We start from the raw sequence: 15,865 nt of genomic DNA, 5'->3' as shown, positions 1-15,865 counted from the left end.
CAGTAAAAAAAAGACAAAAACAGTAATTCGATTCAACTGACACCTTTTGTTTGCACTTTTTGAATCTTTTAAAGACTCGCCTGCAAGAACTCGAAACGATTCGTGGGCACCGCAAATTCTACCACAGAAAAAACAAAAAAAAAATAATTCTTAAGAATGACAGTTCCAGTGCCAAGATTTAAGCCTTGACCCCAGAGTGGCAGAAAATAAGCGCGGGATCTCTTCGCCTCAGCAGTTCATAGCGTTCAGTCAAACTTAGGCTTAGGCGCTGGAGCCTGCTGTTCCTGTTGCTGCCACTTTGGGGTCTTGGGTTTCAGGGGATTGTGCGATGCCAACTAACCGTTTCGACGTACGTTCAGGCGCTAACTGGAACCAGTGAGCCTTGGGAACCGATACTTATAGGACCCGAAGCCGTGACCGAGTCTAGGTGCCGAAGCGCCACCGAAGCCGCAAGCTTTCGAGGCGAAAGCTTTCGTGTGCTCGGTTTGGACGAGCATGCACCCGCCGTTTCGCTTACTTTTATTGGGGGTGTGTGTGGGTGCATTTGGCACCAAGGCCACCACTTGTTTTAGAGTTGTTAGTTTTTTATGTTTACTTGCAAGTAAAAATAGCTTCAGTGATCGGCGCAGAGAAGGAAGAATTTCTGATTTCATAAATAATGTTCATGGCGTTTGCTTATCTTTATAAATAAATTTATTTTTATAAACGATTCCTTGAACCGACGCAACAAGAAAAATTGATAGCTGATTCATTAAGCTCCTAAAATTGCAAAGCTCTTCAGAAAAGGTGTAGGTGTAACTCGAGTTATATGAAACAAAAAAGTAAAACATTAAAATATACTTTGTATAATACCCCCAACCATAAAAAGAGCCATTCAAATCAAATCAGATTGAAATCAGAATACTATCACTACTATATATACTATCTACATATAATACTAAGATAAGCCTATTATTGAAACAAAAGTGGGATTCTCGTACCATAATAAAAAGCCTGCTTGCAGGAGAAAGAATTATTGGTGGATCGGAAACTGCGTTTCGCACATAAAGGGTATCAAAACGTCGGGGCTCAGGAGTTCACGTACATTTGTTTATTGGTCTTGGGTTTGCAGTTCTGTAAGGTTAGATCTATCTATCTATCAATATCTCCAAATTCAGATGGAAAGCCTCATGGAATCTTCTCCCATATACAACAGTTGGGTTTTTTATTTGGAATAAATATCCCAATAACTTACCAATAACTCATTCCTCTCCTCCATATCCATCCTTAGAGAGCTTTACATGAATGGGAAAATTGTCGTACCAGATGAAAATCTTGGCTATCTTGGTTAGTCTTAGTCCCAGTTATACCCATTCCAATCCGTTCTTTCCTTCCTTATCCTTTTCCGCACCCAGTCGACGTCTCTTTTTGTCTTCTGACATATACATATGTGCGTACATTGTACATACATCCAGGTATACGAGTATGTTACATATTGTTTGTTATGAACTGTTGTTGATGCAGCCGGAAGTGGCGGTGCCTCAGCAACGAGTCTGCTTCTGTGTCGCCCCCAACTGAGACTAAGGATGTGGATGTGTTTTATGACTGAACTCCCGCTTTTCCCCCAGTCTCATCTTTGGCTGCACTTTGTTTATTACTGGGGCTGTCAAGCGCTGTGAAGAAGGTCTGTTTCCCTATGCTCTGACAGGTGCGTACCTATACCAATGTACCTATGGAATACCCACTAATGAGATTATTGCTTGTGCATCAAGTAGAAACGGAAGAGTAGCGAACTTTTCACGCAAAACTCTCAGAACATATCCGATCGTGATTTCTGGTGCTTGGTCCATCAAAGGGGACATTATACATACATATGTACACATATGATTTTTCATCATACATAGTGCATCATATGCAGCACAGGTGTAGGTGTAAATACAATATGATACATTTTTCGTTGCAGGAGCTAAAGTCAAATACAAATTTTGTAAGTATTTTCAATGCTTTATTTTCTTGCGCTATACATACATTTGGTTGCCGCTTCGTGTGAGTGTGGGTGTGTTTGTATGAGTGAAATTTTAAGTAATTTGTGCAAATTTCTCGTAAGGCTAAGTTAATTCTAGATGGTATACATATGCGTAAAATATATTGGTATACGTAAATGTTTGTATACTTATTTGCGCGGCCGTAAGAGATATCTAAATATGTAAATAAGGGTGTATATATTGCGTTTCAGAACTATAAGCCAATTGCACGTTCAGTTTCAAGCTATCCGATCGGTTTACATAAATTTGGCTAGAAAATAGTTTTCACTTTTAAATGGAATTAGTTCAGTCTTTGGACAATAAACAAATCAATATAAAGAGAATAGAGTATTCCAAAAATAACAAAGTAAATAATCAATTGCAAGTAAAGGGTATTGTACGGTAGTAATCGAATGGCAATCGAGTTAGATAACAAATCAAGTAAGTTTTCAAAGGGGGGCTCGTATCTTTTAAAGATCTTCATCGAATGAATGCATAAATATTACATGCCATCGAGAGAATTCGCGAGAAGGCTTAACTACAATAGGCTTACAGCAATGGCACGCTATATAAACATATCCATGTGATTGTGTGGCGGGCGGGTACACGTTGGACATGAGCCGGCGACAATTGAATTGTGCTCAGAACATGCCATCGGACCGGGCCACAGGGATGAGCACAATGAGAAAGATGACAAAGTTGCGCATGACGAGACGCCAGTCATTGGGCACGGCGTAGGGCAGCAGGATATGAGTAAGGCGGTGTACCTCATGCGAGACGCAGACAAAGATGAACGAAGTGATGATCATGTTGAGCGTGGGGAAGCCGGGCAGCAGGACGAGCACCCCGTGGCGGTCGGCAGCAAGCCAGATGTGGTATTGGCAGACAAACAACTCCAGCGAGATTCGCCCAAACCAGGCGAAGAAGCTGGAGTACCTGGTGCGCAGTATCCCTGAGATGTTGCGCAGTACCACATACCCGACAATGGGTATAAAGAGGATGTACGAGTGGATCTCCTCGCAGTTCTGTACGTTTCGGCACAGGAACGAGAAGGACGTGTAGATTCCCACGCCCAGGAGCGCCAGTAGCGTCACTGAGATGGAGGTGCGACGCGCGAACAAATTGCCATGGTTGTTGTCATCGAAGACATTGTACTTCTGGGCAATGTGGAAACAGGCAGCGTACATCATTCCAAAGGTGACTGTGTACCGGTCCAGCTTCCACTGGTGCCACCACTCGTGCAGGTCGTCGTCAGTGGTGACAAATAGTGCCTTCCATGGTCGCGTCACAAAGATGCGCTCGAAGAAGACCTCGGACATGAACAATACCGTGATCACGCCCAGGCAGCCGATGCATTTGCACACCAAGTAGAGGTAGTGCAGCGGATTTGAGTCCACCGATGCGGACGAAATCCTCGGCGGCAGCGACAGCACAAAGTAGATGATGCACAGCCAGAAGGAGAGAAGCGGCACAAAGTAGTAAAACTGGTATGGACGGTTCATGCAGAAGCAGAGCAGCACACTGAGGAAGTTTACCCGGAACATGGCCTGGAAGAATCGGACAAACAATGACCCGCTGCCCCCCGTCTGCCAGAGGTGAGTGAAGTGTGTGTATCCGGTGAGGAAGAAGTAGCCCGAGATGAGCAGCTTGATGTGCATGTGAATGGGCAGCACGCGTTGCGCCCCCGTCATGTAATATATCAGCACCACCAGCAATATCCAGCCGCGGAGCTCGTCTGTCTGGTCTCTGTTCAGGACCTTGGTGAAGCGCGAGTCCTCCGTGAAGAACAGACCCAGGGCGAACACGTAGCCCACGGGTATCCAGAAGCTGAACTCCGAGTAGTACTTGTTCTCCTTCATAAAGAAGTTTGTGCGGTCGCATAGATAGAAGTAGACCATGATCAGGCCAAGCAGAGACAGCGCCACCATCGGGGTCCCATAGTCCGTGATCAGTGCGGACAGGGCATGGGTGGGACCACTGCCTCTTCCTCCGCTGTTTGGCTGATGCTGATGCGGATCCTGCTGATGCTGCTGGAGAGGCACGTAGAGCGTGTAGCCACGCAGATGGAGAAGCCAGCGACGCAGGCACATGCCGCAGACGAGCGTCATGCAGACGCCGAACAGGGCGTAGGCCACTATCTGGAGCGTGGTATGGGGCTCCGAGCTGCTGCAGCAGGTGCCGTCGTTGTAATTCATGTAGTCGTTGCAGTACATGTTCCACAGGAGCTGCACCTCCAGCCGCTGGCCGTGAGCACACAGCTGATGTCCGTCGATGGCGGTGTCCAGAAGACCGTTGGCAATGTGCCAGGCCGACTCCCAGACGGTGGCCTCCGTGTAGCGAAACACGTTGCGGGCCACATGATTAAGCCGATCGATGTCCTCATTGAGCAGTAACTTCCAGGCGGTCGGTAGCTTTTCTTCGTCTACGCGATCGGCCAATTTCCAGAGTACACGCGATGTCTGCGCCACCAGACGATGAAAGGGGGCTACCAGCAGGGTGAGATTTGCACCGTACTGTCGCAGCACTTCTTCAGTTATATTCCCGCCAAGCAGGCCCGAGTAGGTCAGCCCCACCACGTACACGGAGGACAGCTGCTTCTCGGCCTCCAACCTGTACAGTCGATCGATGAGCGAGGGACTGACATCTTCGGCTCTGATGTACTGGGCCAGCATGTGCAGCTTGTTGTCCTCGAATCGAACCGCTGCACTGTCGTCGTGGGCCCGCGATGACCCGTTGTTGTCCTCGTCGGAGGACAGTGGCAGCTGGCGCAGCTGCTGGATGAACCGCTCGTAGAGCAGGCGGACGCTCTCGTCTCCAATGAACACGAAGTTGTTCTTGTTGTCGAAGAAGGCCAGGTATCGCAGGCATCGCCGCGTGTCGCTGTCATTATGGTAGATAGTGGCATGGCATGTCATAGTCATATTGGTGGGTGGGTCAGTGGGTGAGTCATTTGCATGGGAAGAGAGATAGAGATAGAAAGAGTTAGATATGATAATTGTGGGAATGTGGGAAAATGTTAATTGAATTTGGAATTTGGAATTGCCACTCACGTGAGGGAGTATTTGTGCACCATGCACCCATACGGCTGCCACTCGTTATCGCCCTTGAAGCGGCCCTTCGACAGCAGCCACTGGCAGGAGTCACTGCCTGTTAATGGAACGCCACAATGCAAATTCGATTACATGTTTACACAGGACAAATCGATACGAACAAACACACACACACACAGAGAGACGAACACCCACCGTAGTTCCAATTGAGCAGGCCATGGTAGAGGATGAAGCCCAGGACTAGGAGTAGGGCCACCTTTTTGGCATTTGTGGCATTCAGCTGCTCCATGAACAGGTCCGCCTTGGTGGGCACACGCTGGACGCCACCACCGCTGGCGCTCCCAATGCAGATTCCCCCCAATTCGACGCCTTCGCCGCCACTGATGCCACTGTTACTGTTGCTAGTGCTGCTGCTGGTGTTGCCGGCCGTGGCGCTGCCGCGCAGCTCACGCAGCTCCATGATGACACTCCTCCACTGTCTCCTTGCTGTAGTCTTGGCAGTGTGCGTTTTCTCACTAGTTTGCCTATTGCATGGTCTTGGCCCACTTTCGCTTGACCCGATTCACACGTCCGCCTCTCCTTACAAGACCAAATTTGCGTTTGCTTTTTGCTGCAGCCGGCCGATAGGCGCCCACAAATCGATGCGGCGGACAGCTGATCGCTGTGGCCCCCCCAAACTGCGTTCGACATTTAAAGTTTCACCATGACATTTCGCAGACGTTTTCTTTGGAGCTAACTAGGTCTCGACCTAGACCTAGACATAGTCTAAGTCAGCTTTTGTTCCACCTGCTTACATTTTTTCTGAAAACATTGCACATTAAGCTTATCGGCTTCGCCCGCCAACACCAACTCTGGTAGCATCGCCGCGGGACTCGACTATCGGTATAAGGGCATCAACAGTATTTGTTGAATATATTTGTTTCAACCAAATGAAAGAAAGTTGTACGTTCAGCTATCAACTTTTAAGATACCGATATCGAGCTACCGAGGCCAGCCATCGTGGAAAAGTCTCAGAATAAAATTAAACATGCTATGATCCGACTCTTTGCCACCCTGGCCTATCGTTCCCAGCTAGCTCACGGAGACGTCGATGGGAACGATAGGCCAGGGTGGCAAAAAGGCGGATCATAACAAACAGATATGTGCCATCAATTATTTGCAGACGGAATATCGATGTTAGAGATATCGGCGCCAGCCATCGCATAAATCGGCGGCATCACAACGTTTTGTCGTTTTGCGTCAAAAATATTAAAATTAATCTATAAACAGAGATCAAACAAGTGAAAATGCATCCGCTCGATAATTGCGAGGTTTTTGCCCAGATGGGCGATACTCTCAAGCGTTTTGACAGCGAGTCTAAGAAGCTCAACACCTTCTTATATTTAAGCGGTAAGTACGCATGTAGAAATAAAAAACATAGCGGTAAAAGGAAAAAACTACAAAGTGCATAATGGTTCGTTTCATTGGCAGGCGATGACGAGCACATTGCAGAGATCTGCAATCTGGTGTGCAAAGTGCTAATGGAGCATGACCTCGTGGTGCAACGGCCACATGACAAAATGAAAAACGAGGTGGTCACCGAGCCGGCTGGAGCTGACGCCATGAACTATTTGCGCGGGGTCCTAGCCGTGCTAATACTAAACACCTCTGACTGTTTGAAACAGAAAATTTATAATCCAGATTGCGTCCATTTGGTAGGCCAGGTACCTCCCATGTCGACAGTCGTGGCCATTTCCATTGCCCTGAAATGCGGTCTGCAACAGCCGCTGAAAGAGTTTCTGGCGTACGGACAGAGCTGTGTTGCCCGCCAGTACTACGATTATCTAAACGAAAACGTGTCCAAGTTGGTCTCCAACCAATTTGATGCCCTGTCGTTGCTCACGGGATTCCTCACATCCGCTCGGCAGGCCATTGCCCATTATAACCAAACAAGTGCCAACGAACTCGTGGACCAGACGGCTCGTCTCCTTCAACGCCAACTGCTGGACAGTTCCGATCGATTGCGCGTGCTGTTTCCATCTCCACGCAAGCGCTACCTGGCTCTGGCAATGAATCAGCTACTCGATGTGCTGCTCGCGGCCCTCCAGCAGCCCGCTGAAAAGCCACAATATTGGACTGTCTACAATTTCATGATTTCCGATGAAACAGACTCCATAAAGCAGGAGAACACAGAGTCTTTGATGGACCGGTATTCCTTGATTCTGATGGACGCCTTGCAGCGTGTCCTGCAGCTGGTGACCGTGGACACATTCATGACCTGGCTAGAGCTTCCCTCTAGCCAGTTGCTCTACAGCTACCAAGAGGTCATATGCTGCCAGTCAGCAGCGGTGTTGAATCTTATTACGAACAAGCCAGAACTTGCCCAGCACTTGATTTGCGGACAACTGAAAACCTTCGCCGGAGCGGCCAAGTCGTTTAAGGAGCTCCTGACAGAACTAAGTTTGCGCGAACTATTACGCTTCCTTGACGGCGATAATGGCGAAATAACCGAGGCGCAGACCCTGGCCGGACTTGAAGAACTCTTTCAACGTCCCATTTGCTTTGTTAGCGACGAGTGCGTGGACACCATGTCCAAGCATATGCAATTCCTGGGATTCGAACACATCACCCTGATCTTCAACCATATGGCCGAATATCTGTCCGAGGAGGCTGAGGATACCAGCCTGAGTCTTGAAGAGAAAAAACAACAGAGAAGCCAATACAATCCCGTGTTGCGTCAGGTTGTGCAGCTGATCTTTATCCGATCCGACGTAGATGTTAAGCAAAAGATTCTGCAGCTACGCGATGAGCTTGGGCTCACCACTGCATTCACTTTTTCCAATCGGGCCTCTAAATCACGCCGTGTTCTATTCTTTAATCGGCTCGATGGCCAGCCTGAGCGTTCGCACCTTATAGAGTTTTTGTATATATGCTACGAGGACGCGCAGATGTCCTGGCAGACACTGGCTGACCTGGGTATGACGCACTCACGTTTCATGGACATATTCTGGAACCTCGCCTGCCAGCTCACCCCTCACGCCATTCACTACATGGAGAGCACCGCCGACAGCCTGTTCAAAGACGAATACGTGCTAACGCGCCCGAATTCGATTGACTTCCTGCTATCCCTGTACGCATATCCCTTGATACTCAACGGCATGAAGACTGGCTTGCACACCCCTTCCAGTCGTAGCTTCCGTGAACGGGTAAACAATAATTTGTGCAACTACAACCTGAACCTTCAGCCTGGTGCTAGGCCCTACAGTGTCGAGCAGCTGAAGGCAGCCCAGTCCGCATACCTGGAGGCCCTTGCCAGTGGACTGGCCAAGTTTACCGAATTGAACCACATTCATCTCATCGAGCGGATCCTACATACCCTTCTAAATGTCGAATCGGCAGATAAATACATTCAAACGAACGGCAAGGAGCAAATTGATCAAATGATAGAGGACAACGCATCGGCAGACTGCTTGAAAGAGGCCAAAACCTATGTCGAAATGCATGTCCATCTTATCGAATGGCGCAAGAACAGTTGGCCAGTGCTGTCCCAGCTAATGAAGACCATAGATGCTCTGCGCTGGACTATACCGACCTTCGACCAAATCCACGTCGATGTCCTCAACCTGGCTGTAAGATACTATACAAATAATTCGCCGACCATTCTGAGCGGAGACTCTGGTGAGTGCCGATCTTCAACGCACTGCCCAACAATGCCATTTTAAATTTATTTATCCCCTTGCAGAACTCATCCAGAAGATGCAGGCCTTGGTCGACACTTCAGCGCAGAGCGAACGGTGGAAGATGACAAACATCTTGTCGACAGATCGCGATTTCGCAGATAAATGCATGGGGCTCATAATGCAGTCGAGCGCCATAGAGGCGACTAACCTCTTTTTCAAGGCCATTGAAAACAAAACCGATGTCACCCTCATGGCGGAGATCTCGAGGCAAATCGACTTGTGTGATGCTCCGCAGGCTAAAGCTGCCTATAGATTCTTCTTCCGCAACTACATGTATGGTTTCATGAGATACATGGAAAAGGCGACGCTCCCGAATTGTGATCGCCTTGCCGATCATGTACGGGGTATTGTTGCCCTGGCCCCGAGAAAATGCCGCTTTGATCATGAGGCGATAACCGCACGGATGATCCTAAACATGCTTGTAGCGAAAAACTTACAGGGGTTGGATCATGTATAATGTGTTTAACCCATTTTGTAGTGGAGTATTGGGGAGAGAAAAAAAGGATAGGGCTGCTATTTTGATTAAGCTTTAAGTTACGATTTGAAATCGCCAAAGTTAAGTTAATTATTATTAATTTTTCACTAATCTTTAATGCATTCGACATACACACTATGATTTTTTTTTTATATACATTACAAAATTTCGAGAATCAGAAGTGGTTCCAACACTATATTCAAGATAAACTGGATTTGGCAAAGGAAATGCTAAGTATTAAACAAATTATCAAATAATTTCCAAAAATAAAAGCTACCTATTTCGTTACTGTGAACCTAATTCGCTTAATTAAACCCATTTTCACAGATCTTTATATAAAATGATCAAGGCGCTGACTTTTCTGCCCTGACCACGCGGGACCTCTGAGCTACCATAATTTCAAAAACAGCTAGGTCGAACAAAATTAATATATTTAAAAATATAATTGTGGGTAAAAATTATACCAGAAAACGGTATTTTTGAACGAAAAATAAAGTTAGTGCCTGACAAGCGGCGTGGATCCGAACGGTATGGCAACGCTGAATGAACGGCGTTGCATCTGCTTAACAATTCCGCCGGTCGGATTAGAACTCCAAGGTGACGCAGGAATATGTATGATGGAACTTCAATAGTTCGTCAGTATGGTATATTTTATGGTATATTTTGAAGATTAGACGGTATGTTTCTGATGGTCAGACGGTATATTTGATCAATAAACTCGCGGTCACACTGCATCCGAACAACGCGCTTTGGATTTTTTTGCCCTGCATTTGCATTTGAAAATTGTACTAGATTCGTAGAAAAATTAAACTAGCGAAGTGCGTTAGGTACCCGAGCTAGAATCAGAGTGGGCCATCTTATTGCAAAGAAAATTGCATTGCTCGAGGCAGGAAATCCACGTTTTTTTTGTAAGCAAACACACGGAATTTATGTTTGGTATTTTTTTTATATTCTAACCGTGTGCGAGAGTGTGTGTGTGGTCGCATCAATTTGCCGATATTTCGCCTGTCCTCGCTCTCTGATAAATCGGACGAAGCAAGCAGCGACAAACAGGCGACGCGCAGCTTGTGAAAAGTCAAGAGAAAAAATTAAACAATAGGAAAAATTTGGTTGAAAAGGTATCTTAAAAAGGTTTAGCTGGGAAGATATTAGCAAACCGGGAAGAAACGCAAGAAGAACGAAAACCGTAAGCGAAAATCAGCAAATTTTACGTGCTGCGTGTCTCTGCTGAGTGTATGTGTGTTTGAGTGAATGTGTAATACAATTCCGTGTGCATTTCCTTAACAGGCACCACTACAACTACAACTACAACGACAACAAGGTGAAGGCAAAACCAGGACAAGCAGCGCGCAAAAACGCACAAAAGAATTAAGAAGAAATACCGAAAAACAGACACGAAGTTGCAATTTTCTACAGTGGAGTCCATACAAACAGCAGCCATGAGCAAATCAAACTACGAGTTTCCGCTGACCATTGATCCGGAGCATGAGTTGCGTTTTGTGGGTGAGTTTTTTCATGATTCTTTTTGTAGGGATTGCCAAAAACTAAAAAGTGAAACTCTTGATTCTTTAGCAATTTGTTATTGTTTGTCTCTCTCCCCATCCATTCATCGCGTGAGCGTGTGAGACGGGGAAGGCCATTTTGCATGTTGGCTCAACCACACTCGCGCACACCCATTGCTACATACATGCATATGTTGTTCATGTATCGACCAATGTAGGCGACGACGCATCGGTGGCAGTACGAACCATTGAAACATTTAACCATTGCAATTTCAGTTTCAAATTCCAATTTATTGCAAAATTCGTTCATTTTGTTAGGTCAAAAGGGCTTGGAGCAAACTGCAAAGTTTGCACGCACACCAACACACACACACCGCTTATGTGTGATTGCGTCTCGCTTTGGTGCTCTTTACCTCTGTCTCTGTCTTTGTCTCACTTTCCTTGTCACTTGGCGCTGCTTTCTTTGCAGCTTATCAATAATTTCCGTTGTTTTTGTTGGACATTTTTGACATTTTTTTAGGTCTACGTGTGGTGTGCGGCTGTTTCACCATGTTTTCATCCATCTCCTTCTGTCCTGTCCTGGCCCGTCCGCCGCTGTCACTGCTGCCGTCCCTCTTTCTTTCTTCTGCTGATGCTCTTGTTGCCGGCAGCTGGCGTTGTTTTCTTACTCTCGCTATTCTTTCGCGCTCTCCGACCGTCGTCTGCCTCTCTCTCCTTGCGTTTTTGGCTACAATTTTATTTTTATACGCAAAAACTTGTCATGGGCCGTTTTTATTTTAATTTTTTTTTTGTCTTACTTCTTGAGTTTTGGCCGAAAAGCAACAGCAGCAGCAGTTGCAGCAACAACTACAATAATCCCATATGACACCAGAGAGCCCGCACAGTGGGCGGTGGCAATGCATTTATCCGATTGCTACTAATTGGAAAAACACAAAACACATGTGTGTAAATAACTAATATGTGTGTTTGTGTAGGGAAGAGAGAGAGAAAGAGAGAGAGAGAGAGAGATTGAGAATTACAATTATTTATTTTGCTCGTGCAACACCCATTACTTTTGTTTCGTTCCACTGTGCACAAATCTTTTCATATTTCTTTGTTTGGGTGTGTGTGTGTGTTTGGCTATGTCAGCCCTGCCTTAGCCCCATTCTTGTCCTCCGCCCTACCTCCCCCTTTGATCGTTGACTAGCGCGGAGTGTAGAGTGAGAGGTTTGGGCGGGGAGAGGGGCCGAGGCCCATGCATGACGCGACTTTGTCTAATGAAATTTCCTTCATACACACACAATAAATACACATATATACGCGTATAGGGAGAACACGCACGCACTAAAGGGAATCCGTTACACTGCTTCTGCTGTTTCTTTTGCACTCTTTCCACCTGCAGAAGACTTGCATCCCAGGCGTAGATCGCGCGTATAATCGAATTCGCCCTGTGCCTAATCTTTTCGGAGGACATCCATGTCTGGCCTGCCAGTACTTTTTCAGTTTCCACTGCCACTAGAGTTTTTTTTATTTTAGGGAGGGTATTCAAGTTTCGGCTCCTTTTGGTTGCTCTCTTTTGCCCTGCTTCTAGCTATTGGTTCTTTTTGTTGTTTGCTTCTGCTTTTAATTCAATTAATTTGAACTTGCTTTCGTTTTTGGTGCTGCCTAATGACGCAATGGGCGTGACGTGACACAAATCAGTTGATTTGCTTGGAACGGCGGGGGGGTGGGCCTGTTAATTCGATTGATTGCTAATCGAATGCATTCGCTTTCCTTTCAGGTCCCTTTAATCGGTCTGTCGTCACAATCATGACCCTACGCAATAACTCGTCTGCCCCACTGGTTTTTAAGATCAAGACAACCGCACCAAAGCGCTACTGTGTACGTCCAAACATTGGCAAGATCCTGCCTCTTCGGTCGACCCAGGTGGAAAGTAAGTACTCTTTAATATCCATATGGACTGGCTGGAATGCCATCTAATCCCCAATACCATTCCCATTCGATTTATATCCCACAGTCTGCCTGCAGCCCTTCATGTACGATCAGCAGGAGAAGAACAAGCACAAGTTCATGGTGCAAAGCGTCCTCGCACCGGTGGATGCTGATCTGAACGATTTGAATAAATTGGTGAGTGGCGTGTTGATGAGCATCCCATACCAAATCCCCCATTAACATCAAAATTAACATTCCATCTTCATCTTCATATCATCCTCTGCAGTGGAAGGAGCTGGAGCCGCAGCAGCTAATGGATGCCAAGCTGAAATGCGTTTTCGAGATGCCCAGTGCAGAGGCAAATGCAGAGAATACTAGCGGCATTTCCGTGGGTGGTGGATCCGGCAGCGCCGGCGGAGGCATTGCGGGTACCAATGTCAATTCCGCCATCACCGAGGGCGCTAAGTCAGAGACGAAGCTGTCTAGCGATGAGGTGTGTTTCGTGCCGCTCTCAAAGAATATATTTAATCCAATCTTTGTTTTAAAGACCGCAAATTCGACCGATGCCACTGAGTATGACTTGTCCGGTGAGATGAAGGCGCTGATGGAGTCCAACACTGACCTACGAAAAGAGAATCTACACTTGAAGGTGGGTCCCTGGTTCACCTCCGTTATCCTTTGTAGCCTTAATGGTTAAAATCTTCCTGTTGCAGGATCAAATCGCACGCTACCGCAGCTCAGCGGCCTTCAAGCAGCCGAACGAGCCCTATGCCCCAGTGCTAGCTGAGAAACAGATTCCGGTCTTTTATATTGCAATTGCCATTGCTGCGGCCATACTGGGCCTCTTACTGGGTAAATTCTTGCTCTGAATGCCATAAAGTATCCAAAATGCAGCAGAATCACTAACAACTACTACAGAACTACAGAAAAAAAAAAACAAAAAACAAAAAACAACAAAGAGAATAGCAGCAGGAGCAGTAGCACCATCAAACAGCAACAAGACACAATAGCAGCAATAACAACGAACGAATCCAGAAGCAGAAGCAAAAGCAAACGGGAGAGGCGACACAAAAAGATACAAAAACCATCAGATGAGCAGCAGAAGGGGAAGCTAGCCCTCGAGGATGAATGAGATAAAAGAGCTGCGCTCGAACAGAAAGTAAAAGCTTCGCTAATTCAAAAAACAAAACACTACAACAACCAGTTTAATCCGTAGAGTGCATTGCTCAGATTTCCCATTGCATTTTTTTCACTTTTTTTTTTTTAAACTAATTTTACTATATTCTTTATGATAACTATTATCTTACTTCTAAATTGAAAAGCCGCATCTTTTATTTTCTTTCAATTATTCAATCAATCAGACATTTATTTTAAAATATAAATCTTATTAGGCAAAAAAAACTTTCGACAAAAAGCAAAGACAAACCAATCATTGTTAATGGAGTAAACAGATTTCAATTTAACAGAATTAATTTAATTGAGTTTGTTATTTGCTTTGACAAAACTTGGATAAATGTAATTGTTAAAGCAAACACTAGGAAGAAGCTTAACTAAGGAAACCACGAGCAAAATGCATTACAAAAATTCAGAAAAACGCTTTGAAAAATCATATAAATAATAAAAGAATGTCACGAAAAAAAAAAAAAGAAAACTGCTCTGCCAGGCCACCGCCGCTCTCTATAAAGGACAGTTTGCTTCACCCCTATCCATCACTGTCTCTTCCCCTATCACCATCCATCCCCATCTGCATCCCCACCCCCATCCACCCACTAACACCCATAAAAAGGGAATTATATAAAAAGAAGATATATAAGGACCATAAGTTATATTTTTCGGCTGGCATTTTGCATTTAAGTAGTTTGTTTTTAGTCATTTCAATGATTCAACCTGCAATCCCATACACCCATATTACAATCTAAAAATGTATTGCTATATATATGTATGTTTGGATACTTAAATATATAGATTGATGAGAAGAATTTATGTAAGCAAATAATCAACTCAACTGAGTAGCTAAATTGGAAGAAACCAACCCCCCACATTTTATAAAACAACACAATTCGGAAGATGATTTGCGAGAAAATCTAGAAAAAATATATGAGCATACACTTACGATCTACATGTATCACATATTATATGAAATATGTCTGAAGATTAATTAAAGAAATTCCAGAAACTGCATACATGATATGTATGTACCAGGCGTATGGATAATTGTAAGGTCTATATGGGTCTCATATGATCTACAACCTTGTTAAATACGTACATGTGTCTGAGATGAAATCTGCCTAAACAAGAGATCTGCAGATGATACGCTCTATGTCTGAGGATCTGAAATTAAATGGATATGTTTATGTGTCCAAATCTGAAGATGATGGAAGAGGTTACAGCAAAATCAATCAACATTTTATAAAACATTTGACAGAGGCAACACAAAACAAATTTTGACTATTTTGTATTCTTTTTGATTGCGCCACTCCCGGCAACCCCCTCACAAACAGCCCTTCTTTCGCCACAACCCCTTAGGCATGTAAAAACAAAACGGGAAAAACAAAGCTAAAGAGAGAGAAGAGCAAGCTCTCTTTGATTTGTTTTAGAACATATATTTCCTTATTCTTCATTGCGATTGTTTTTTGGCTGTTCTTTTTTTTTTTAAATATTTGTTTAACATTTTGCAAAGCATTGAAAGGGTATATAGATTTATATATAAATACATACATTCGAGTATATACACATGCGTGCATGAACGCTGTATTTTCATAGACATGTGGAAATCGTATTTAAATGTTTAAACTAGAAATACAGAACAAAAAAGAAAACCTATAAATAAATATAATGATAAACGAAACAAAAATGAAAATGAAATGAGAAAATAACAAACGAGGAAAAAACACACACAAAAAAGAAGCAAATCATAAGCAAAATGTACTTGATGTCAGCTGTAGCAAAAGAAAAATACAACATATACATATATACACACAGACACACACACACACACACATATATAAAATTATATATATGAAAATCATAATAAATTGTGGAAATGGATTTTGAGATCAGCATTCAACAGTTGTTGTACCAGACCCCCCACCCCCTACCGCCCCCTCTCCGCCTCCACTCGTCGTCGAACTTTCAATTGCATTATTTAATGGAACTTAATCCGAAACACACACTTAAGCTCGACAGAAAGATAATGGCAAAAGAA

The 15,865-nt window shown here is 44.7% G+C and overlaps 3 protein-coding genes across 6 annotated transcripts; 2 read left to right on the top strand and 1 right to left on the bottom strand.

Moving 5' to 3' along the window:
• Positions 1–1,962: 1,962 nt before the first annotated feature.
• On the bottom strand, positions 1,963–5,896 carry LOC108159038 (N-acetylneuraminate 9-O-acetyltransferase). Its single transcript, XM_017291965.2, has 3 exons — positions 5,249–5,896; positions 5,054–5,150; positions 1,963–4,883 (listed from the first exon to the last, which is right to left on the bottom strand). The coding sequence occupies exons 1-3, from the start codon at positions 5,511–5,513 to the stop codon at positions 2,645–2,647; spliced, it is 2,601 nt and encodes an 866-aa protein (XP_017147454.1). The 5' UTR covers positions 5,514–5,896; the 3' UTR covers positions 1,963–2,644.
• Positions 5,897–6,223: 327 nt separating this feature from the next.
• On the top strand, positions 6,224–9,543 carry LOC108159029. The gene is made up of 3 exons (XM_017291953.2): positions 6,224–6,442; positions 6,524–8,710; positions 8,775–9,543. Exons 1-3 carry the CDS (start codon positions 6,340–6,342, stop codon positions 9,227–9,229), a joined length of 2,745 nt encoding a protein of 914 aa, XP_017147442.1. The 5' UTR covers positions 6,224–6,339; the 3' UTR covers positions 9,230–9,543.
• Positions 9,544–9,998: 455 nt separating this feature from the next.
• Positions 9,999–14,841, top strand: LOC108163136 (vesicle-associated membrane protein-associated protein B/C). 4 transcript variants are annotated; one of them, XM_017298276.2, is made up of 7 exons: positions 10,218–10,433; positions 10,535–10,750; positions 12,509–12,661; positions 12,746–12,855; positions 12,947–13,153; positions 13,208–13,309; positions 13,374–14,841. In XM_017298276.2, exons 2-7 carry the CDS (start codon positions 10,687–10,689, stop codon positions 13,527–13,529), a joined length of 792 nt encoding a protein of 263 aa, XP_017153765.1. In that variant the 5' UTR covers positions 10,218–10,433; positions 10,535–10,686; the 3' UTR covers positions 13,530–14,841. The 4 variants fall into 4 exon arrangements, with proteins under 4 accessions (XP_017153748.1, XP_017153757.1, XP_017153742.1 ...); XM_017298259.2 differs by lacking the exon at positions 10,218–10,433 and adding an exon at positions 9,999–10,155 and having other exon boundaries at positions 12,947–13,309; XM_017298268.2 differs by having other exon boundaries at positions 10,212–10,365; positions 12,947–13,309.
• The last annotated feature ends 1,024 nt before the right edge of the window (positions 14,842–15,865 follow it).

This window comes from Drosophila miranda, chromosome XL (assembly GCF_003369915.1).
Source record: "Drosophila miranda strain MSH22 chromosome XL, D.miranda_PacBio2.1, whole genome shotgun sequence".
Classification (NCBI taxonomy): domain Eukaryota; kingdom Metazoa; phylum Arthropoda; class Insecta; order Diptera; family Drosophilidae; genus Drosophila; species Drosophila miranda.
This window is presented reverse-complemented; position numbering and strand designations above follow the sequence as displayed.